General features: G+C 37.4%; 1 protein-coding gene across 2 annotated transcripts; it reads left to right on the top strand.

The window, feature by feature from the left end:
- Window positions 1-2,166: 2,166 nt before the first annotated feature.
- LOC105023005 (scavenger receptor cysteine-rich type 1 protein M160) lies at window positions 2,167-24,506 on the top strand. 2 transcript variants are annotated; one of them, XM_020051429.2, is made up of 18 exons: window positions 2,167-2,237; window positions 3,600-3,914; window positions 12,239-12,358; window positions 12,753-12,956; window positions 13,488-13,712; window positions 13,905-14,216; window positions 14,387-14,695; window positions 14,904-15,203; window positions 15,555-15,851; window positions 19,451-19,750; window positions 20,241-20,528; window positions 20,827-21,096; window positions 21,193-21,480; window positions 21,752-21,880; window positions 22,231-22,338; window positions 22,554-22,715; window positions 22,810-22,966; window positions 23,270-24,506. In XM_020051429.2, exons 1-17 carry the CDS (start codon window positions 2,180-2,182, stop codon window positions 22,962-22,964), a joined length of 3,840 nt encoding a protein of 1,279 aa, XP_019906988.2. In that variant the 5' UTR covers window positions 2,167-2,179; the 3' UTR covers window positions 22,965-22,966; window positions 23,270-24,506. The 2 variants fall into 2 exon arrangements, with proteins under 2 accessions (XP_019906988.2, XP_012991778.2); XM_013136324.3 differs by having other exon boundaries at window positions 22,810-24,506.
- Window positions 24,507-26,425: the final 1,919 nt, after the last annotated feature.

Raw genomic sequence — 26,425 nt, 5'->3', positions numbered from 1 at the left:
TTTCTCTTCAAAGATGGTGGGAGATAACCTGCATGCATCTTTCTCAGTAAGCGGACAGACCACAAAGCCACAACTCGCATAACCTTCTCACATAGCTGACAGTTCCCATATACTATTATCAGACACATACTGGAAACACTGACATCTAGCTGCAGACCTCAGAACAGCTTCTCATGAACAATGCTATACAGTGAAGTTAGAACTGTACATTTTGGATATGTGAAGATTCATATGATGCGACAGGACAACATTTCACAGTTTATTTCAGGGTATTTTATGCATCTCGTTGCCCCCCAATTTAAAGGTGTCATATCTATTTGGACAAATTAATGTATACTGTTCAAATAACTTATTATACATTATTATTATTTTTGTATTGTGGTGAAAGATGTTTGAAAGCTTAACAGTTTTCATCTGAATGGATGCGGGCAAAAATGATTTACTATCTTTCCAGTTTTGCCTTTTTGTTCCCAGCGCCTTCAACTTTTATCTTTGGGTGTGCAGCAGATTCTACCATTGAAAAACTTCTAGGCAGAGTTCTTCCTCTGTCTAGTGTCTGTGTACGTTTGCCCATCTTTATCTTTTCTTTTAATTGGCCAGTCTGAGGTATGGCTTTTTCTTTGAAACTCTGTCTAGAAGGCCAGCATCCCAAAATCACCTCTTTACTGTTGACATTGAGACTGTTGTTTTGCAGGTACTATTTAATGAAGCTGCCAGGACCTGTGAGGCGTCTGTATCTCAAATTAAAAACTCTAATGCACTCGTCCTCTTGCTCTGTTGTGCACCAGGGCCCTCCACTCCTTTTTCTATTCTGATTAGAGACAGTTAGCGCTGTTCTGTGAAAGGAGCAGTGCGCATTGTTTATTTTGATTTTCAGTTTCTTGGGAATTTCTCACATGGAGTAGCCCTCATTTCTCAGAAAAATAATAGACTGATGAGTTTCAGAAGAAGGTTTTTTGTTTCTGGCCATTTTGAGCCTGTAATCGAACCCAGAAATCTGATGATGAAGATACTGAACTTGTCTGAAAAGGCCAGTTATAATGCTTCTTTAATCAGCACAATAATTTTCAGCAGTACTAACATAATTGCAAAAGGGTTTTGAAATGATCAATTAGCCTTTTGAAATGATGAACTCGGATTAGCAAACAACATGCCATTGGAACACAGGACTGATGGTTGCTGATAATGGGCCTCTGTACACCTACTTATATATTCCACTGAGAATCAGACGTTTCCAACTACAGTGGTAATTTACAACATAAACAACGTGTACACAGTATTTCCGATAAACGCCATGTTTTCTTAATGGAAAAAACATTAGCTTTTCTTTCAGAACCAGTGACCCCAAACCTTTGAACAGTGGTGTATATGCACAAAATATACCAACAGATACATGCAAATGGTGAAATTCTGTACTATTACCTCATATTGTAAAAACATCAAATCTCAAATTCACATTGTTCAATTATGACACCAAATAGTCAAAATAAATATTTAGGTGAGTGTAGTTGTTAAAATTCTATAATCTATATATAAATGTTGAAAAAAGCATTTATAAATTTAAAGTTTAAAAGTACATTTAATATGCATAAATTAAGGCTAATATATGTTGTATTGGGTGTTCATATTTAGTTTTAAAGAATACTTATTTTATTAATACTTAACTTGTAGGCTTGCAATTTCTTTAACAGTTCTAAGCACTACGTGACATGAATTAATGTGCCTATAAATATATTCACCTTGCTAATCTAACTTTTCTATTGCAGTGTCATGAAAATGAACACATTAATGTGTCCATAAAAACCTAGTTTAGGGTATGTGTGACCATACAAACCTAGTTTAGGGTAGCTGTAACATTTATCTAGTAGGTTATCTAGTGTGGTTGGCGACTCTAAATATGCATGGCCACTTCATTTACAAAAAAGATGGTAAAATACTATTGTATTTATATTTGTACTTATAATATAAATCCATCACAATATTCCTAGAAGTAGAATGTAATAACCAATAGTGGGATTGCTGGACCTACTTTTTATTATTTGCTTTTATTTAAGTGCAGTTGCAAAGATGACCTGAATGTAAAGGAAATGCAACCAAACTGTGTTACTGACATGATACACCAGTGCTTATAAACCAGACAGACCTTTACTCTGCCTCATTCTGTAGTCCTGCTGTAACTATGTGGTTCCTCCTACTACTCATTTATGCTTCTTCCAAACAGCTGCCCGCCATTCAAGGCAAGTATGAACCTTTATTAACATTGAAAGTCAATAGAAAATTACAAGTACTATATATTAAAGATGTGCTGCCCTCTTATTGTGTGCTGTACTATGAGCAGATTCAGATTGTATACGTTATGTAAATACAGTTGTGGCCAGTTATAGTTTATTGGCACAATTGCGATTTAACAAAATGTTGGTAGAAATAAGGAATTATTATCAGAACATTCTTTGGCCAAGATAAGTAGAAGAAGTTTGGCTCAGACGTAGGCTAAAAACAGCACATATTTAGCAATGTTTAAAGAGTGTCCGTTTCAGATGTTGCCAATGGTTTTCAGTGGTATTCAGATCTGATTTGGGAAGTTTTGCTTGTCAAATACTGAAAATGTTCTTGAAACCTTCCAGAATTAATTTTAATGTATGTTTGTGTAAATGCGGGGGATCTCACTGCTGAAAGAAACCCATGAAACCCAGATAAAAACAACTAAGAATTATAGGAGAAATGGTGGACAAATACAGATCTGCACTATACAGCGCAAGAAAAAATCAAGAGACCATTGCACCTTTTTCTTTCCTTTCCAAAAAAGTCGAAAATGTGAGGAACAGAAGGGTTAAAATTAAGAGACCACTGCAGATTGAACGCTTCTGTTCCTCACTCAAAACTTTCCTTTTCGATTTTTCTGGAAAGGAAAGAAAAGGTGCAGTGGCCTCTTCATTTTTTCCGGAGCTGTATATGAAGCATCCCAAGAGAATAACACCATTAGCTTACTTCAGTTTGAAGCCTACAATCAAACATGTGGCAATTTGCTTCCTCTGGAAATGTGGGCCTTGAATTTATGCGCCTGGCATCATGAAATCAAAAGAAAACCTAAGGTTGTGGAACAACAACCCCAAACTCACATGAAAAAGCACCCAGGAATGGCTTAAGAATGTTTGATTGTTACAGAGTGGCCAGTGTTGAGTCCAAATCTGAATCCAATTAAAAAACATGAGGCAAGTACTGAAAACTGCAGTTTGATGGTAGGCACCCCTTAATCATTGGAAAAGCAGTTTGCAGTTGTATTGCAAAAGTTTACAGTTGAAATGTGGAACAAATTAAGAAAGTAAAAAGGTGTGGCAAACTTATGGATGGCTATAAGAAATGCTTGCCAGTCATTATCTTGGCCAAGGGTTGAGCAAGTTGCAACCAAGTAATAGCTCTTGTGAATAATTATCTCCTTAATATTAGCCTAATATCCATTTTGCCATGTTGAAAATCCAATACAAATGTGTGAAGGAAGGTGCCTATAGGCAATATTCAGAAAAGTATGTAGGATACATTTCAGTCCCATATCTGCCCAATGACAGTAAATAAATAGTATATGTGTATTCACTGTGCAGGGCAAAGGTTAGTTCTGAGAAATGGGTCCGGTCCATGCGAGGGCAAGATTACCATCTACAAAGGTGCATGGGGTATGGTCGGTACCCAGAAATGGAACAAAACAAATGAAAACGTAATCTGCAAGAGCATCGGCTGTGGGGAATCAAAACACTCCATAGATTACTATTATTCTACAAAGGTGAAAAATGAAATACCTGTGTGGATGGACGAGGTGGAATGCAAAGGAAATGAGGAAAATCTATGGGACTGCGCGTTTCCAGGGTGGGGAATCGCAACCCATAAAACGCTTATAACAAAGAAAATCACATGTTCAGGTAAGTGTAGTCTACTTCACCATATTAACATGTTTGCTTGTGTTTTGATAACAGAACTGGGTTGGTTAAAGGTAATCGTACAGTTAATAGTTACAGTCTAAATTCTAATAATTAACTTTTGATTACTTGAACGTCACATTTCTTTTTAACTTACTATTTTCACAATGCTGTTGTTCAAATTACAGTTGGATTGTTTTTTTACATTTTGTTGACAAATGTCTAACGAACTAAAATGTCTAAACAAAACTACGTATTAATTCTAGTAATGTAATTGTTGGAGAACATGCTTCCGATTTGATCAATCAACTAGACTAGATGTGGAAGAAAATCTGTAAAGAAATTGCATATCCACTACTGCCATGTGAATATGCGATATTTAGTGTCTTATATGCCTTTCCCTGTTTTCATGTGAGAATCACCTTTATATCGCATTAACGTTACATTAAAAATAAAATTATCAGATTTCCAGTGAATTGAATTGTCCGGTTCCGAGATTAAATGACTTAGACTTTTTTATATATATAAATGAGGGGGCATATCTAATTCATACACCATTTGCAGTGTTTACGGGAAACAAAACTGGAGGGGCACATTTAATCTGGAAGGGCAGATTTGTGAAGAAGAACATCACAGGAATATAGAAGAAAGGCTACTCTGTTGTACGAATTGTCCATAGACCTATGTGCTGGGCACGCTGCTCTTGCAATAATGTATTTTTTACTGGGTGCCCACATCACAAAAAATAGTGATAGACAGTTTAGGACACATTTTTAGTGTAACCATTATTGGATACATTTACAGATTTCTGACCACGTATTCATAACCACAATCAGTAAGTCGCAAGTAAAAAAAGGAAGCAATATGATTGCCATTTATTGAAGATCTGAATAAAGAGGTATGGCTATATAGGGTAAGCATCAGAGATGTAGCCTGTTAGTACATTGAACCAATGTTTCGAACTTTCTGCCCCGATTCCCCAAAATGAAATACTTAAAAACCCAATGTGAACGCACATGCACAAACTTCAACTGCGTTTTACAACACAAAAATGTGTTAGTCAGTCTTGTCAGCAGGATTGTAGGCTGCTTTCAGGACGAACGGAATCCACTCAGTCAGTAGCAATCAAGTACAAATATATTAAATATGAAAAAAAATATGAAGTACCATACAAGCTGATTTTTGTTGGCTTGCAATGTGTAATTAATTTTGTAAACCAGCCAGAGTGTGGAAACATATCTAACCATTTGAACTTTTAGTCTCCCAAATTTTACTTAGGCTATAGACCTACTTATAAAATCTAAATTTAGATTAGTTCGAGAAAAGTTCAGCTCACTTCGAGCAAAGACTTAACAAATGTAAAAAATAATAAATGAGACATTTATCGTCTATGTGAGGTACAGCCAACTCACAGAGCAGTTAAATGTACACTCTTTAAATAAAAGCAAAACATAATTTATTATTTTGAAGATGATGCAGTATATTGCTAAAATGCATTTTATATAAAAGCTCGACACTGGCTTTTTTTTTTATCAGAGAAAACATGACATCATTAAACAAGTGCTTTAGATAGCCTACTAGTACTGTTTTGCTCTTGATCAAGGATAAATGGCAGTGTTGCCGTCAGTCAGAATAACAGTTATTAACAAAATTCGGATAGCTATTATTAAATCTATACTAACTCAACTGGCATTGGCTAATGCCGATGCATAACATGGTTGTTTATTGTCATTTGTTTATTGTTGTTCATTGTTTACTCTATTAATCTGTCTTAATTGAAAAACTATATATACATATTTTTTAAATGTATCGAGGCCACATGGCTAGTTGCTCTGCCAGTCACCGCTGTAGGTCTATATTACAAAAAAGATCAAGTTTATCCCATAAATAATCTAGATAGTAATAATCAGCATATCCATCAGCAGTTTTTAAATATTGCTTATTTTAGTGTAATCATTCCAAATCATTAATGTTTTGTGAAAGTTGGTGACATACATTTTTTTGTTAGCCTGTAAGTAAATAGCATTTCTGAAATTACTCCCAGTCTTGATTGGAAATTTGTATTTACTGCATTGACACAGACAGACATAATGTACTTTATCCAACCTGTTTTGGTTAGGGGGTGTACGTAATTTATGATTAGGGATACCTTGATTAAGTTGGATCTCTTTCAAATTAAAATAAATGTCCCTCCCTTCATCAAAATAAAGCCTATTTTCACATGACCCTCCCTTCACCACATAACAAAAAAACAAGTAACCCTGCCCAATAGGCTCTACTAAAATACATTTTAGAATCAGTGCTTCATTTGTAAATCGCGAGACAAAGGAACAAACAGTAAATCGGGGCGAGAGTCTCCGAGGTCTTTTTATTTTTTTTAAATGCATCGAATTTGCCAGGTGTCATATGTGTTTTTAGGATTTGCACACGTAGGGTCTGGGGAAAGTGTGTCCTTTTTTGTAAATGCATTTCATGCATTGTTAGCCTACATCATTTTACATGGCTGAATACTAAAAACAAGTTGAATACGGCACAAATTATCAAACTGTCAAGCAATACCGACAAACGGAAAACCTAAGATACATAGCTACTTTTGGTGCACTATTCTTGCAACCTTCCTACGACCAGTCCAGTGTTATTTTTGCTAAATATTCTCATAAAACAAAGTGGAAATTAGACCGAAGTGATGCGCCCTCCCGACCGGGGGAAATCAAAACCTGGTGCCATCTAAATAGTCCTACTATTTTGTACTGTCCTCTGAAGCTGCCCAAAATTGCTTTCAGTATTGTTCTGACCCAGCATATAGCCTACCAATAAATATTCAAATAACTATTTGTGCAGGATTCCTCAACCACTTATAACCAAGCCTATCCGAAAGCAACAATATTTGGGCATGGAGGCAGAGGCTACAAGCTTTGTCAGTAAGATAAACAAACTCACATAATTATACTATTGTCCAAAAGTATTAATTATTTGAAAAAAATAAATATTTAGACACAGCAGCCATAAGCAGCAAGTAAGTAAAAAACCTTTTGTAGGTTAACTCTTCTGTCCAATGGGTTTAGCTATCATAACATAACTGAGTCTTGTCACTTTAATAGTTAGTCAAATTCTACTCTGGTGTACGGGTCCCCAAGCTTCACTGAACCCCTTAAAACGTGTTAAATGGCCGATCCTCTCTCAGAAAACGACACAAATGACTATGATCAGTGACATATTTTGGCCGGTAAGAGAGTAAAAATGCAATTCTTTCCCAAATGCTATTTGCTGCTGTTGCATGGCGGCCTTCTTCTGAATGACAGCAAGTTCTCCTTCTGTCATTCTTCTAAATCGCATTTCACTTGGCCAGTCAAAACTAGATCAAATCATATCCACATGGCAGCCTGTTTCCCTTCTTTTACGAAGTCTTGGCGAGTTTTAATTCCTGTTTTCTTTATTTGCAATGTATAGCATTACAGCACAGGCACAAAGTGGCTAGCCTACACGCACGCACTCCTTTTTGGCGCACATAATTGTATAGGCTGCTTCATGTCACGTGGACATTAGCCGGAGGTAGAAGAATTACCCCGCAGAGAAAGCTCGGTACCAGACGATTATGCACACATTGTGCATTAAGTGTGGATCCGGGGCTGTATTGAGACGAACGCACTTTGCACTCACACCATAGCAACAGCAGCACTTGGATCTGAAATGTTGCGCCCTGGATTACCCAACATGAACCGCCTATCTTCGCAAATAGGGGACGAGCTCAAGATTGCACGCACATTGAAATAGAATTAGCAACTATTTCTAAAAAGCTAAGAAATATTGCTTACAAATTATATTACCCTTCCCTTAACTAGATATATAAAAATGAAACCCTCCTCTAGACAAAAATAAAAAAGCATGACTTTCCCCTATTTTCCTCTGAGTAACATAAATTGCGATGGGTCCTGTTGCCCAGTGGGGTCGTTAGCCCTGGGCGTCCGGGGCTATAGATCTTTTATGAATAGCCCCGGATCTCAAACGGACCGAATATATTTTTTGTTCCATTTGAGATCCGGGACCATTCATAAAAGACCCGGGTCTATAGCCCCGGACGCCCAGGGCTAACGACGATACTGCTTGCTTGTAACGGGTTGATATGTTACTACTCTTCCACCGTATGGTAATCATTAAACGCCATGTCAGACCTGCGTGAGGCCAAAGTTGTAGTTTTCTAGATTTACTTTATTTCAAAAGTCGATTATAAAAAAATAAAAAATATATTGTTAGCCACAAAATCCCCGTTCTATTTCATTAAATTTTTTAAATATTCTGTCCACAACTGAAACAGAAATGCGTTGCTGGGCCAATATGATCTGATGCCTCGTATGCGAAAAGTCATGCAAAACAATTCGAAATAGTCATAATGACGTTTGAGATATCTGCTACTATTATATTGACTAGTCAAAACTAAATTACAGATATCTTCATTTTCCATTTGGGATGTATAACGAGTTGAGTGTCGTTTTCAGCGAGGTCACAAAACTGTAGTTTTGACTAGTCAGAATGACGTTACAGATATCTTGAAAACAAATTCTGACTAGTCACAATCATAGACTGTATATATAATGGACGACGCCCTTTCGCTCTTTTCCATTGGTGAAAAATGAAGCCACCAGTGTCCTGATACGGCGCTGACATCTTGGACTTGCGTCTGCGCAGATAGCGATCTTGGGACCAGTTCTGCGCAGTAGTTATGCGCAGTAGCGAGAAGGAAGTAAAGCCCTAAAGCCGCGAAATCAACGGCCCCACCCCTGTGCCCCGCCCTCACTCTCCCTCGCAGAATGCGCATACCGTAATCAATCGCAAGTCCAAGTACAGTACAACCTTTGCTTGTTAAACCTAGACGATATGTTATAGCCTAACTTACATCATGTGTAACCTTAATTTAGAATAGGCATAATACAAAAATAATTGGTAACTTCTAGCTAACGATCACCTGCTAGCTATTAACATGGCTATTAACGAGGCTTGTTGTCTTATAGCTAACGTTAGCTAGCCCATTACATTTATTTACTAATTAAATAGCTTATACATTTAACTTACCGAAAAAAATTCAAAGATCGATTGGAAATGCCAGATCGGTTAGCACAATGTACTGCAGAACAACCCATTATGTCCGTGTGAAATTATAGAAATTTAGAGATTAAATGTAAAGTTCCAATCTCCTCAGTCCTCCGAAGATTCAGTGGCTCCTCGGCTCAGATAGCTGTCAATCACACCTGTGAATCACGACGTCACACCACCGTTTTTAGAGCATTAAATAACTAACTAAAAACAAACTTATTTTAAAAACAAACTCTTGAATTTACATTAGGGTGATACAAACTACAGTAAATGACAGAAACCAGCTTCGGAAAAAATATATGTGAAGGGTAATTTAATTGTTTAGTTGGTCTCGCGTCCCATTGAATAACATGGGGAGGGCGGGGTTTATGACCTATACTGGGACCACTCACCAGGGGGCGATCGAGACGTTTTGGCTTCACTTTTCAGGGCTTGTGCGGCACGCTTGGTCACAATGTAATTACGCCTAGTCAAAATTACGGTGTTGATATCTGTCATGTTAATTCCGGATAGTCAAGTATTGCGAATAAATGTTAAAACGGCTTGCCATACTCGCTCGCCATGCTTCCCTTCATTGAAATGAAGTGAGCCATCGCCCCATCGCGAATAGTGTGAATGTACCGTCAGCCTGCAGTACATCGAGTCGCATTAGGGCTCGGCAAAAACATGTTTTTCGTCTATTAAGTAATGTGTATATTGGACCACGAATAGTTTCTTTATACAATTCAGAAGAAATATTTTTTAAGTTATAATTTTTCCACACAGGCAATTTTTCTGGCTAACTTACTCAACGCTAAATGTCCAGTGTATCCCAAAGAAACTACTTAAATATTGTCCTATATCTTTTACCTGTAAGATATCCAATTGGTCAAATGTTGCATTCATTTCCGAGTCGTTGAATGAACCAATTCTGTACAATGATGAGTGCAGGGCCGGCTCGTGGCATATGCAGAATAGGGAAATGCTAGGGGCGCTGTCCATCCAGGGGCGCCCAAATTAATGAAGCTTATTATATATTTTTGCCGGACCGCGTAAGCGGAGCTGGTCTAAAAGAGCAAATGTATCTTACTGAGTTAGGGAGTGACTGGTTAACTGCCCCTTGTTAAACAGGGTAATGGTTAGTGATGCAGGCTACAGATAGAATAATGCATTAGGATTTGTTCAGTATAGACAAAAACTACGCTGGCTACACGATTCTCTCATCTTTTCACTTGACGAAATAGTCAGTTATCGGCCGGTGGCAAAATAGGATTTGTTCAGGATAGAGGAAAACAGTGCTGGCTAGACGCTCGTCTTTTCACTTGACTAAAAAGTAAGTTATCAAAGCCATAAAGTTCATAGATGCTAATTTTCGTGGAGTTAAACTTAATAAGAAACGTTAGTCAGTTTAACGCACTGCTTAATGGTGTCTAGCAGAATATGACTTTGCATGATGTTAATGCGTGACAAAATGATCTAGTGAGACCACGTAGGCTATAGCTCCGGGGCGTAGTGGTTAAAGACACCTTTCATGTGCGAGACCCAGGTTTAAATCCAGTGAGGGCAAAAACATTTATATTTCTAATTGTGGTCTGGCTGAACTTGGCTTTTCTGGTTAAATATTAGAATATTGTCTTACTAGAACTAGAGGGTTATATATCCAGTCCTCTTCTGGCAAGCAATATGTCTGATACCAGTTATCTCTGAATAGAAAATGTTTGGGTTAATGTTTTGGCTACAGATATTAACTCAGGTAATTAGGGATAAGTGGACCCCTTCTAATTAAATAAATAGCAAACATCCCTATTGGCAGTAATGTCCCTGTTCTAGAAGAGAGTTCCCTTCCGTATATAAATTGCCACCCCTCTTGCCCTGACAGAAATGGTTTGATAAACTTGACACACCCATTTCCATCAAGTCTGATATGGGAGTCATTCTTCAGATGGGTTTTATTGTAAGAATATAATGTCAAAGGACTGACTTCAAATGGGTTAGACTTTGCTCTATTAATAGATTGTTTAAGAAAGAATGGGTGTTTCAATAGGTTTCTGTAAAGTTGCCAGGAGGCCTTGATTAGCGAGGCTTCAATAAAAATGTGTGAATGCACCTAGCAGCAGAGAGTTCCATGACATGTCCCCCGTCTGAGCAATTCCTTCCAACCCAAGGAGTGCTAGAGTTCCAACCACTGGCCTATGAAAACCGTATTCACAGTAAACAGTAAATATCTGGAGGCACAAAAATACGAATTGAGATACAACTCTAGCAGCAGCCATCATGTGGTTGTCCCCCACCCTGAAACCTGACATCGGCAAGTTACTCTATGAGGCCCCTTCAATTCAACTCTGGGCCGTAAAACCGGTTCAACTGCTTTCTCCTATTTTTCTACTCAAATCAGGGATATTCAGCACTGGGACACCAGGTGAATAAAATTTTTAGCAGGTAGAATGGAGACCTTTTAGGTGTAATGTAAGAAAAAATGGCTAGTCCTAACAAGTCAATGTTGTTTGTAGGATAATGGATGCTGCATGTTCATGTTTGTAAAATGCTGTACAACGATGTCAGTCTGCAAATCTGTACAAAACGATCAAAGAAGAAATAAGAGTGAAGCATTATCAAATAAAACATTTAGAAGAGATTATAGCTGGGCAAGTAGAGAATTTTAATTGAAGCCACAAAACAGAAACATATGGTGTATCCTTCTTCATTTTATTGTAGTAGGATTGTGATGTGCCTTCTAAATGACAGCAACTTAGGATTTTTACTAATTTTAAAGCTATATTAGTTTTAAGTTGAATGTATAAACAAGTTGAACAAGATATCAATATACATTTGCAGTACATGTTATATACCTAAGGGTATAAAACAGTTATTTGACTGACTAACTTTCTTCTTAAGTTATAGAACATTGTTACTTTCTATCCTATTTTCATCCAACAACAGCTAACTTGCCTAGAATAGATGGTAAGCTTGATAACTTGAAATAAATTACCTGTGCTAGCTACACTATCGGGGAGCCACCACCTTGTGTAAAGTCCAAGCGGTCTTTAACATAATCTGATTTATTATTATTCCTATTTGTGTTGGATTTGCATTATTTAATTCTCAAAGTACAGGACAAAATTGAGCATTTTAATTGATTACACTTGCAAGTAAGTTCTATATATATAGAACGTATTTGCAAGTGTAATCTTACTTGCAAGTGTATATATATATATATATATATATATATATATAATTTGTATTTTTATTATCACCAGATAAGATTGATCTTTACCTTGAGAGTGAACCTGGATATGAATGTGCTGGAGCTGTGAAATATAACAGAACCTCAACCTCAGGCTTAACAACAACCGGCTACTTTTGTCATTCAAAATGGGGTAAGAGACACATCTTTAAACATCTCTCTCTTAATTAGTGAAGTTATCGCAGGGAGGTACAATTTAAATTAATTAAAACATTTTTCTCTTCACATGGATGTGTAAATAAATGTTTTTATACCCAATGATTTTTTATAATATTAGTATTTTTTTTTGTTATGGTTAATACAGCCCAGTTAAATTACAAATGATATATTTTAATAAGGTTTATTTAATTTATTTGAACATACAGTACATGCTCAATAAAATTAATAAAGTAATAATATTGAAACAGCAATTTCTATCTTATGTTTGTTTTACATAGTCACTGATGTATGCCTTTCGCAGTAATACGCAACCATTAAAAAACTAATCCAGTGATGGTTGTAACATGTTTGATCCCCTCTTCTGACAGATAAAAAACATGCTAACAGTGTGTGTAAACATCTCAGATGTGGCGAATCTAAGCGTCTCCCACTACCTGGAACGTTTTCAAAAAGTGATAATAATGCAGAGTCAAAAAGAATTCAGTGCAGTGGCGACGATACGGAACATCTCTGGCAGTGTGACCTCAAGGATGATGTAAAATGCACAGAACATGTTGCTGTGATTTGCTCAGGTATTTTACATTACATCTGTTAACGATTGTTTTCAGATGTTACCTAATACCTTTTAAGACCCCTTATCAGTTCTATGCTTGCTGAGGCACGGCCTCATGTTTGAGGCAAAGCAAGTGGAGGACTTAGTTTAACAGGAAGTTACTAATGGTCCTCCAGCACACAGCATCAACAGTGAACATTAAAATGGAGACACCTTACGACTCAGTGTTGCTGACCTCATTTCTATGAGGGCTGGCAATTGTACACTGTGGAAACGTCTTATTCTGAGTGGATTCCAAGATGTTGCTGTATATATTTTCTTTTCATCAACACCTACAGTATGGTAGTGTTGGTATGCAGTAAGCTGTTGGGTCACTCCTGGGCAGTCAGAAAACACAGCTTAAGATGTTTCATGTGTGTATCAATGTAAATATTTTGGTCTTTGCCTGAATTTACAAATGTTTCAATTGTGTTATCACATTCATTTCTGAAATCATGTACTGTTAACTTTGTAGTTCAAATAACTAAACCGTATGGTTTATGCCAAACAGAACATTTCAACCTTCGTCTAAAAGGTGAAAGGAATGCCTGTGTTGGAAATTTGGAGGTTGAGGTTGACGATGATTGGATACCTGTATGCCAAAGCAAAAATGCTACCCAAATACTGACGGAATTCACGCCGGCTACTATATGCAAGAACATGGGGTGTGGCACACCCCTAAGTAATGACCAAATACAATGTGTTGATAACCAAAATATCACACTGAACTGTTCAGGTAAAGCCATCTCAGATTTTTTTTGGGTGCACTTACAAATGTTCACAGGTTTTGTGAATGGTTTGTGTATATGTTGAAAGTCTAAAACATTTGGAGAAAATATATTTTAGAAATACTTGTTTATTTAAAGCTCCATGTTTGGGAGCCTTTCTATCTAAAAACCTTTGAGAATAATTGCTTAATGTGTTACAGATCAAATAAGCACAGTCCTCTTAGTTAACGGTAATGTCGAGAGCAAGTGTTTTGGATCAGTTCACTTCAACATAAGTAGAAACAAAACAAACACCATGGAGGCTGTATGTTATGATAATTGGAATAAGGAGAATGCAAACGTTGTCTGCAAAGAGCTCGGTTGTGGAGAAGTTATATCCTTCAGAGAGGATTATCAATACAAGGATGGAAAGTACCAAAAAGTAGATTGCAAAATATCTGACACTTCACTGTGGCACTGTCTGGCCATGCACAAACCAAAGAAATGCAAAACAGCATATGTCATATGCTCAGGTACTACACAGCACACACAACATCAACATCAATGTGACAATATGTGGTAAACTATTATCAGAAAGTCTACTTTTGGCTTAATCATTTTGTGTATATTTGGATTTCTAGATGTATTGATGCTTTGTAAAATATAGATTTGAATTGGATTTTGTTCTGACATTGTTCTCCAGGTAGTGTTGACGTGCGGTTGTCAGATGGCCCAGGAAGATGTGCGGGAAGAGTCGAGATTCAGTATGAGAACACATGGAAGAGTGTGAAAACGTCAAACTGGAAAGCTGAGAATTCTAAAGTAATGTGCAGTCATCTTGGATGTGGTTATGATAAGGTTCCTGGAGACCAATTCATTGAAGGAAAAAGTCCAGTAATGACCCAGGAATTGACATGTGACAGTACATCAAAATCAATCTCTCAATGCATCAAGCAAAAGGAAACCAAGAAAAATGAGAAAAATGTGAAAAATCAGATGTTAGTCTGCGAAGGTATCTGCTTTTTTCTCCATGTCTTACACTTTGAATATATCAAAGTTGTACATATAAAATAACATAATTTGCTATGGTTTAATGAAGTAAATTGTTTACCCAAAAAGAAAACATTTCTGCTTTGATGAGTGGCATGCTGGTATGGTTTTTGTGTGTGATATCGTACTCATGTATCCCTCCTTTCACTGCTTCTGTCCTGATGATATAGGTCATAAGCTGGTGTTTCTGATGGGTAACTCTTCCTGCTCCGGGACGGTGGGCATAGAACAAAATGAAAAAGGTTATTGGCTGTCCAATGACACATGGCATCATGAAACTGCTACAGTGGTGTGTAAACAGATGCACTGTGGGAACGCTACGAAAGCTGCCTTTGTAAATGTTGATACTGCTGAAGAAATCCTTAATAGGTGGAATCACTCTTACGACTGCTCGTCGACTGAGAAGTCCCTCTTTGAATGCAAAGAGTCAAGCAGTGCAGGCAAAAGTATGGCCTATGTCGAATGCTCAGGTAGAACATTTCTCATTTCTTTATTTATTATTTAAAACGACTGTATAGCTGTATGTTTAATACAAATACATATACAGCTCCGAAAAAAAATAAGAGACCACTACACCTTTTTCTTTTTTTTTCCAAAAAGGCGAAAGGGAACAAAAGGGTTAATATTAAGAGACCACTGCAAACTGAACGTTTCTGTTCCTCACTCAAAACCTCCCTTTTCTACTTTTTTGGAAAGAAAAGGTGCAGTGGTCTCTTAATTATTTCCGGAGCTGTATATATAAGATAATTTCATGATGTTTATAATAATGATAATAATACATCTTTACGATGGACCTTCCTATCTTGGCTTTGCCCTAATAGGTTATAAAACTGTAGGCCTCATACCTAAAGGGGAATGTTGGGGGAAGGTGGAAGTGTGCATCGAGGGAGAGTGTGGAGGCGTTTGTGAGGACGCCTGGGACGAATTTAGGTCCAACAAGTTGTGTGAAGAACTGGGTTGTGGTGTGTCAGTCGGTTCTCCGTCGGACCTGAAGAGACAACCCGGGGTGACCATCAGCAGCATACACATTCCCCAGAACAAGGTTACAAATCAGTCCAACATGGTTAGAAATGATGGGTCTTATTGTCAGGACAGGCCAGCCTATGTTTTCTGCTCAGGTAATATCATGTATCTGTCCTTTTCTCCCCTAGATGTATATACAGTCTGTTATATGTATGTATCTATTTATATACTAACAAGCCAAAACATTATGACCATCCGCCTAATATGCTGTTGGCCCCAAAAACAGCGACAACCCGCCAAGGCATGAACTCTATAGGACCCCTGAAGGTGTCCTGTGGTATCTGGCACCAAAACGTTAGCAACAGATTCTTAAAGACAGCCTTCGTTGCATTCACACATCGATGAGCCTTTGGTGCCCAACACCATGTCGACAATTTGTGGTTTGTTTCTCCTCAGACCACTGTCAGTAGGTACTCACCACTGCTGACCAGGAGCACCCCACAAGCCTTGACATTTCAGAGATGCTCTGACCCAGTTGTCTGGCCATAGCAATTTGGCCCTTGTCAAAGTCGCTCTGGTCTTTATTCCTGACCATTTATCCAACATGTTAAATACAGACACTGATTGTTTGCTTACCATCTAATCTACCCAGACCTTGATATGTGCCTTTGTTAGAAGATGATAAAAAAATGTCAATTCACCTGTGAGTGGTCATAATGTTTTGGTTCAATAGTGTTTATCTTATATATATATATCTATAGCTCTCATAAAAAATTATGAGACCACTACAAAATGATTGGTTTCTCTGGTTTTACTATTCATAGGTATGTGTTTGAGTAAAATTAACAGTTTTGTTTTATTCTATAAAGTAGTGACAACGATACTCCCAAATTCCAAAAAATGTTTTTTTCATTTGGAGTATTTATTTGTAGAAAATAACAACTGGTCAAAATAACCAAAACAAGATGCATTGTTTTCAGACCTCAAATAATGCAAAGAAAACAAAATAATATAAATGTTTTAACAACAAAATACACGTTTTAACTTAAAAGGAGTTCAGAAATCTATATTGGTGGAACAACCCTGATTTTTAATCACAGCTTTCATGCGTCTTGGCATGCTCTCCACCAATGCTCTCCATCCAATTCAAGTAGCTCTGCTTTGTTTGATGGCTTCCATCTTCCTCTTGATCAAATTCCAGAGGTTTTCAATAGGGTTCAGTTCTGGAGATTGGGCTGGCCATGACAGGGTCTTGATCTGGTGGTCCTCCATCCACACCTTGATTGACCTGGCTGTGTGGCATGGAGCATTGTCCTGCTGGAAAAAACAATTCCCAGAGTTGGGGAACATTGTCAGAGCAAAAGGAAGCAGGTGTTCTTCCAGGATAACCTTGTACTTGGCTTGATTAATGCGTCCTTAACAAAGACAAATCTGCCCGATTCCAGCCTTGTTGAAGCATCCCCAGATCATCACTGATCCTCCACCAAATTTCACAGTGGGTGTGAGACACTGTGGCTTGTAGGCCTCTCCAGGTCTCCGTCTAACCATTAGACGACCAGGTGTTGGGCAAAGCCGAAAATTGGACTCGTCAGAGAAGATGACCTTACTCTATACCTGTAAAGTCCAATCCTTATGGTCTTTTGCAAACTTTAGCATGGCTCTTCTTTGCTTTTCATTGATGAAAAGCTTTGCACCACTTCAGCCCTGCCCCTAGGAACCTGTTTTTACCATCTTCGCCGTGCACTTCAACCCAGCTGCTGTTTGCCATTCTTTTTGTAGGTCACTTGATGTCATCCTACGGTTGTTGGGTGACATTCAAATGAGTTGACGGACATCTCGATCAGTGGACAGTTGTTTTCGCCCTCTGCCAATCTGTAGCGTTGTTGTCCCAAATCTCTTTTGTTCTTATGAACCGCCGACTTTGAAATGTTCAGGATGGAAGCAACCTGACGCTCACTGTATCCCTCTGCCAGTAAAGCTAGAATTTAACCATTCTTTACCTCACTCAAAGTTTTTGTTTTCAACTCTTTTGTCATGCGGAATAGTTTTTCTGTAATTCAAATTACCTTTGAGGTACTACTGGCACTGTTTTTGCCTATTGCAAGAGGATAGTGATGACCACAGCAGTGGTTTTTATACTTTTCCTTTTAAATTAGATTTGGTTCAGGTAATCACCTAATCAGTACCTCATTAAGTAAAATGAGGTGTGCCTGTGTTGGAATTTAACAGACACTGGAATGGAATGGCTGCCATACATATAGAGATGGTGATTTAAGGAGTGGTCTCTTAATTTTTTCCAGAGCTGTATATACACATATACTGTAACAGTAAAATGTTTAGACACCTACTTATTCAAGGGTTTTTATTTATTTTTACTAATTTCCACATGGTAGAATAATAGTGCAAACATCAAAACTATGAAATAAGACATGTAATCAAAAAAGTGTAAAACAAATCAAAATACATCAATATTTCAGATTCATCAAAGTAGCCACCTTTTGCCTTAATGACAGCTTTGTACACTCTTGGCATTCTCTCAACTAGCTTCATGAAGTAGTCACATGGAATGCTTTTTGAAGGAGTTCCCACATATTCTGAGCACTTGTTGGCTGCTTTTCCTTCACTCTGCCATCCAACTCATCCCAAACCCTCTCAATTTGTTTGAGGTTGGATGATTGTGGAGGCCTGGTCATCTGATGCAGCAATCCTAACCTCAAATAGCCCTTACACACTTGGAAGTGTGTTTTGGTTTGTCCTGTTGAAAAACAAATAATAGTCCCACTAAAGTGCATACAACATAGAATGGTGTATCGTTGCAGAATGCTGTGGTAGTCGTGCTGATTGAGTTTACTTTAAATTCTAAATAAATTACAGAAAGTGTCACCAGCAAAGCACCCCTACACCATCAAACCTCAATGGTTCTTGGTGGGAACCACACAGGTGGAGATCATCTCTTAACCAACTTTGCATCTCACAAAGACAGAGCAGATTGGAACAAAACATTTGGACTCATCATACCACCAGTCATATCCACCAATCTAATGTCCACTTCTCCTGTTTCTTGGCCCAAGCCTGTTTGTTCTTTTTGCTGTCCTTCAATATTAGATGTTGAAATGTGTCTGTTACTTGAATTCTGTGAAGCATTTATTTGGGCTTTGATCTAAGGTGAAGTTAATTGCCAATTTTGGAGGCTACTAACTCATATGAACTTACCATGTGCAGCAGAGATATCTCTGGGTCTTCCTTTTTTGTGGCGGTCCTCATTAGAGCCAGTTTCATCATAGCACTTGATTGTTTTTGCGAGTTCACTTGAAGAAACTTTCAAAGTTCTTCATTGACTGACTGGCTCAAACGCATTAAGAGGAAAATAAAATTCACAAAAGAACTTTTAACAAGAGACACCTGTTAACTGAAATGTATTCCAGTTTATACCTCATGAAGCAGGTTGAGAGAATGCGAACAGTGTGCAAAGCTGTCCTCAATGCAAAGGTGGCTACTTTGAAGAATCTACAACATGAAATGTATTTTGATTTGTCTAACCCTATTTTGGTTTGTACATGATCCCATAGATGTTATTTCATAGTTTTAATGCATTCATTATTATTTTGCAATGTGGAAAATCATAAAACTAAATACCCTTGAATGAGTTGGTGTATCTGAATGTTTGATGGGTACTGTATAATTTTGTCTTTTTTGTGTGTGTTTTCTCACAATGTTGCTGAACCATGATTGTTATTTCATTATTCTAATGCAGGAAGTGTGAAGGCCATGCTACAAGACAACAGAGATACATGCTCAGGCAACTTACAGTTGTTCTACCAAGGAGACTGGCGCTTTGTCTGTAATAATGCTCTTAAGCACCAAAATGTCAAAAACACAATCTGCCAGGAATTGGGTTGTGGAAATGCTACAGATTTAATACCTTTTTTTAATTCTCCTGCTCAATGGACTGGAAATGATGTGGCAAGTCTCACCTGTGAAACTAACTCTCTATCAGAGTGCAAAGTGATAGTTGAGAAAACCCAATGTGAGCGTATTGGTCTCAGATGCTCTGGTATGTTGGTAGTTTCTACGTTTTATATAATGAATATGAATATATATATATCATTCAAGTATATAATGATATCTATTTTTCTAATGAGAATTACATTTTAAAAGTGATTTTTAACATCTCCATATACAGAGTACTGTTGGTTTTCATTCTAGCCTTGTAATCCGGGACTGATTTGGACATGGGACAATGCTGGTGAATGAAATGAACTCCTAGGTAGAATAGAAAACTATCAGCACTTTGAAGTTTATAGTAATAAATATTGAGTAATTTGACCAACATGGAACTTCAAACAAATAGAAGTAAATAACACTCAATAATTCATAATTGTTTATGCAATAAATGCTTTGTTTCTTTTTGTAAAAGCTTAGTGTAGGGCAGTTGCATTCTTTATCCTGTAGCCCATATGCCATCCTAATAGCTACTTACATATATTATTTACTGATCTTTTTGTCTTCCCAACAATTTCTGTGCCTATTGTTATCTTTCTCAGGATGGAAACGAATGATGTTGGTTAAAGGAAAGGGGGCCTGTGAAGGGCAGGTGGTTATGTACGACAGCACAATTGTTGCAGCTGTCAGCTCTCATAACTGGACTAAGGAAGAGGCTGGGGTGCTGTGCAGATCTCTGGGCTGTGGGGACTACAAAAACCATTCAGCTAAAGAAAATCCTGGTGACATTGAGTTCAGCTGTAAATACAAACCAAACAGAAGAAACAACTGGGACTGTGAGATAAATGAAAAACCCACTGAGAACATGATGGTTTATGTTGAGTGTGATGGTAAGACTCGGTAACTAGATGAATCAATAAACCGCCGCATAATTTCGCTCCGCATAATGTATTTGCACTTTGGTTGATCATCAACATTTAAAAAAAGGAACCTTAGTTTTTGTCCCATAGAAACATGTTAAGTATACACTTGGCAGCCAATGCACTCAATACACACACCCTAGTTATGTACCCTTCCTTCCAAAGGCTAAACCTGTTCACTCCCCTTTATATATTTGTTTGGATATGGTACAGGCTGAAGCATCTATATAAAGCATCTTTATATTTGCATATCTGTTTTTCCCCTCAGATGCTTTCAGTGTAACACAAAGTTACCATTGCACTGGGCAGGTAATATTAAATGGCATGGAGGTCTGTGCTGATAATTGGGATGAATGGCATTCCAAAATAACATGTTCGGATCGTCAGTGTGGGAGCAGCGTCCAATACACCGAAGTCCCACCTGGTCAGACCGGTAGAGGGCAGGTTTTTGTCAGCTGCATGGGCACTGAGTCTTACCTTGGACAGTGCAAAACAGCAAAGGGAACCTGCAAAAAAGTGGTTTCTGTGTCCTGTACAGGTAAGATTTAAATGTTAGACATGAAAGCACTCTGTTAATGCAGAAGTATTCAATGCCATAACAGAAGCTGTCCTACTTTGTAATGTATTTTTTTAGATGCAGTGCACATTAATTTCACTGAAACGTGTGGAGGAAAAATTCAGGTATTTCATAAAGGAATCCGGGAGTATGTATGCCCATTAAGTACCCTGTCATCAAAAGAAGCTGTAATGCTTTGTGAAGAAACGAAATGTGGCAAAGCCCAAAGAATCACCCAGAATCGGTATTACGAAGAAAAACTAAAGCCGGCAACTCTCAAATGCTATGATAATGAAACATCTCTGAAGTTCTGCTTACAGAGGACTGAATGTAAAGAAACAGAATCTGCTGAAATCTACTGTTCAGGTAATGTAATTATCTAAATCAGTTGTTCAATGTGCTCCTCCTGGAATTTCAGATGTTTCATGTTTTAAACACCTGATGTTGGTGTTTTTCAAAGATCCTTTCAAAGATCTCACTAGGCCTTTATCTAGCAAGAGAATAACAAAGGTCCTCACTGGACAGAATTATTTTGTCATTTTTGTAAACTCTTTTCCTTAAATTATTTCATGGGCGTCAAATGTGTGCTGTGTATTGTCTTGTGATATGTCTACTGTATCATTTCCTTTGATTGCAGGGTATACGTTTCCAGATTCACGGAGCCCCAACAACTTGATCATAGGCTTGTCCCTTGCGGCATTTGCTCTGGTCATGATCATTATTTTTGTTCTGTTCCTACGACAACGCTTTGTAAACAGGGTCATGTGTGAGTGCACTTGTGTCATTTCTGCGCCTGACTATAATAATGTGGGAGATTACAAGCTACTGCCACTGTAGTATACTGGCAAAATCAAAGGAAGCTTTGTAATATGTTGATATTTTGATCTGTGTAGCTATGATTTTTGTAAATTGAATGTAAAATTATCCCACTGTGGCATAAATATAATCAAAAACACAGTACAAATTCAGCTGTATAATTGAGATGCCACCAGAGGGCAGTCAGGAAGCACTTTTACCGCATACTCCATAATTCTTACGTGGCATTGAGTTAAATGTTAAGGAATATTTCTTGATACTGTAAAATGTTTTTGATTTTGAGTAATATTTTTGATCTAGCACGATTTTCAAAGAGAAAAGAGTCTGCTTTTGAGAGTGGAGACTATGAGGATGTTGAGACCAACGAAATGTTAGGATCAATGGAAATGAGAGATGTGAAACAACACGGTGGGTTCAATCACTTTTCACTTTATTGAACAGTTAGTTAGTATGAGTGTGATACTGAAAGATATGTAGAAAGGTTGTGTCAAGTAGCTATAGGCTCCATTGAACTCATCCAGATACAGTAGGCATCATCAGAAGACCAGCCAGGCCGCTGTGCAGTACTGTCTTATTGTGTCATACTATTACTTATTTGTAATACTGAAAAAAACTTCCTGCAGGATCAGACATTGTTGGAGAAAAGGAGAATGGCCGGCGAAGTGTTGCATCATCCCAGTCTTACGATGACATTGAGGAGGAGAGAGCCGTAACTCAACCCTCGACCAGAGGAAGAGATGGAACTGGTAGCCCAGTCGAAGAAGCAGGACCTGCTCCTTGCAATGGTGAGATAAAGACTAAGCTCATTTAATGGAATACATTACATTATTTAACGCTTTGGTTCCTATGTCTGCTTTTGTATACTGAATATTTTTGTAGAACATGTTACTTATGAGGTGGAGGAAGATTCACAAGAGAGCTACGATGATATTTTGTCCGAGACCAGAGAGGAGGTTGCAGATGTCCACGAGCGACCCAAACCCATAGACCTAGAGATACATGATGATGAGGATTACCTGGAGCCTGATGGCTAGGGGTAAGCAACGTTGAGCCTTCAAATAATCTGTTAAACAGAATTATTGAAGGGAAAGTATGAATTTCAATATATGTTAGTACATTGGCTCGATGCATTCTTATGTATGAGCGAAATAAACGTTATTTGCATTTAGGAATTAGCTTGTAATTTTAGAAATGTTCATGGTTTATTGAGTTTTATAAAATAGAAAAGAAAATTCTCACACAATAATTTAAGATATTTAATATGTATTAAACGTGTCATTTAAAAAGTCTTGTCAGTGACATCACATGAATCCAGTCTCACTGTTCAATTATTTTTTAGGATCTCACAATTGTTCTGAAAAACAACTGTACCTACAGAACAACATCTCATTACCTTTTTTATGGCATACACATTAACATCAATTTCTTAGAATAACTTAAAAAAAATGTGTCTATATCATTTGATATTGTTATCAAAAAAGTTCAGTATTAGATTTTGTCGTTGTCTGTAAAGCCAACCTGACGTACCACAAAATCAGTACTGTCTGAAACATAATGTTAATATTCAGATCTTTCATTAGGAAATGCACATGAAATTATTAATTTCTTTTTCTGCATCAATCTTCAAAGCCAACAGCTGTTTTTCAAAAAACCTTTATGCCATTTTTCTTATTATTTTGTAGTTTTATATATGTTAAAAATGTAATAGCATTGAGCTGAAATATGTTGTTTTAATGCTATTTAATATAAAAAAAATATTCATTCAGGGATTTTGTTTCAGTTAAGTATTTTTCTCTATGAAAATGTGAGTGCGGGGGCGCATTCAATGTAAAATACAAAATGTAAAGTCAACCAACTTAAATTAGAAAAAGAAAAAGAAGTTAATGGGATAAAATGAATTACTAGTAAGAGTACGTACCCAGATTATTTGCTTTACAGTGTTACATTTTAAAATGATGTAATTCACTTTTTAAGAAAATTTGAATATACAAAAACATACTGTTGTGTCAATGTCATCTGTGTTGTAATGAGACTGTTTTTCATTCCTTTATTGATTCTGTAATGTTTACACAAAATGTCACATTATGAAATTATTAAAATTATTGTCATTCTATTTTTTATAATGGTCTTACCTACATAATTCTAAGGTTAACGGTGCCCTACAAATTGCAATTTACAGGGGTGATATGAAGGGAAATATGTATCACATCCTCTACGGGGTCACTACCCTCATTCACCTCACCACCTCACCAACTGTCTGACCACGCCCCTCATCACCTGAATACTAGTCACCTGTGTTTGTTACCACCTGTATTCACTCAGTCACCATATATTCTGTTTTGTTTCCACCTTTCAGGTGTGAGGTATTGATTGTTTCGTGCAACATACTAAGCATGTTTAAGATTCCAAGTTAATAGTTATTTACGTGTACCAGACGTTGTTCCTTATTTTGACCACCTCTGTTAACTTAGCCCTTCTTGTACCTTTGCTGTTTTTGCCTTAATGTGCCTTTGACTTTGTGTTGGTTTTTGGACCGTGTTAATAAATCTAAGAGTACGCTGTGCTTGGATCTGCAACCTGTTTCTGTGTATTCCTGACAATGCTGACCCAGGTAAGAGTATGAGTATATCCTTATCCCCCTGACTAAAAAAGGATCAGTTGTCTGACACTGAGGAGATTGCTTTGGTGTTGTGTATTAAACTGTATGTTTTTGAACATCTATAGTTTGATATACAGCATAAAAAGCCATTTACCCTCGCATCACATCCACTCCTATAAACTGAAGTCCTTCTATGACACCTGCAAAATCATGTTTATTACAAAAATACTAATATATGTTCCGCTACAAGAGAGACAAGTAGTACAACAGCATCCTGTAACCAAGCATGTGTCAACATTTAGAGAGCTTGACATTTGTTGCCAAGAGTTATTCAGGGGCCATTGAGGTCTGAGGACTGAGGATATACCCAGCGGGACTAATTTGTAAATAGTGGTCCTCATGTTACATCACACCCTGCCTCCCAACCTACTAGGGTGCTCTTGAAAGGATTACACAGGCTGCTGGAGGGAATCGAATGGAGTACAGACCAACAGTTAAGTGAAGGAATAACATGTTAATTCGCTTTGAGATTTTACTCTAGAGTCCCCATAGTACACAGAAATTCCTCTTCTGCAATCCTGTCATCTCTTAGTGCAAATGCATATTTTACTTTGCTTTTGATTGCATAAACATGCTCTTTAAAGCTATTGACAGTGCATAACATCTCTTTACATTGAACGTTTTGTCTGGCATCACAAATGCCAACGGTAAGTGTTGAAAATACTTGGATTAGGCTTGAGGGGAATTTAATAATTAATCTTGTGAAAAACATAATTTAACTTGTTTAAAGTGCAATTCATAGAAACCCTATTAAGATTTTTTATTTTATTTGTCTCATGGTTCCTTCACATTCCTGCATTTAACTGCAGCACTGTCATTCACCTAAACGTGGATTATTGGACAGAATGTTCATAACCTCATCTGCTAGATATTCCAAAAATGTATTCTAACATCACTTGGCTGCCATAGCCATATGCTGGGGTTTTCATAGACCTAGCTTTGTATGCCATGGACCGAGGTTGGTGTAGCTAACTGCTGTGAAATCACAATGTGTCCTTACCTCATCATACGTGCCTTTTGATTGGTGCAACTGTGTAGCCTGTGGCTGTGAGAAAGGCCCAGTTGTGGTGATTTTCCATAACAGAGGAGATCTATTAATAGGTATTGCTCCCCAGTGGATGGTCTCATCAAGAGGGCCCTTTGCAATCTTTTCTCTTTTGGCTCACTGCTGTTACTGTATGTACAGCATCTGTTAGGCTGAATGCTCAGTGAGACCCTGGAGGATGATGTAATTTCAATGGGCCACATATAATTGCTAAATGCAAACTTTCCTTTGTTTTCTAAACACATAGAAGCCACATACAGTGGATATAAAGTTTACACACCGCCAAGTTTTTGTGATGTAAAGAATGAGACAAAAATAAATCATGTCAGAACTTTTTCCACTTTTAATGTGACCTATAATGTGAACAATTCAATTGAAAAACAAACTGACATTTTCGAGGGGGTAAATGAAAAATAAAAACCTTACAATTACCTGGTTGCATAAGTGTGCACACCCTCTTATAACTGTAGATGTGGCTGTGTTCACAATTAACCAATCACATTCAAACTCATGTTAAATAGAAGTCATTACACACCTGTCATCATTTCAAGTGACTCTGATTAATCATAAAGTTCAGCTGTTCTAGTAGGATTTTCCTGACATCTTCTTAGTTGCATCTCAGCGCAAAAACGATGGTCCACAGAGAGCTTGCAAAGCTTCAGAGGGATCTTATTGTTGAAAGATATCAGTCAGGAGAAGGGTACCAAAGATTTTCCAAAGCATTAGATATACCATGGAACACAGTGAAGACAGTCATCATCAAGTGGAGAAAATATGGCACAACAGAGACA

The sequence above is a fragment of the Esox lucius genome, chromosome 12, assembly GCF_011004845.1.
Source record: "Esox lucius isolate fEsoLuc1 chromosome 12, fEsoLuc1.pri, whole genome shotgun sequence".
In the NCBI taxonomy this organism is placed as follows: Eukaryota; Metazoa; Chordata; class Actinopteri; order Esociformes; family Esocidae; genus Esox; species Esox lucius.
This window is presented reverse-complemented; position numbering and strand designations above follow the sequence as displayed.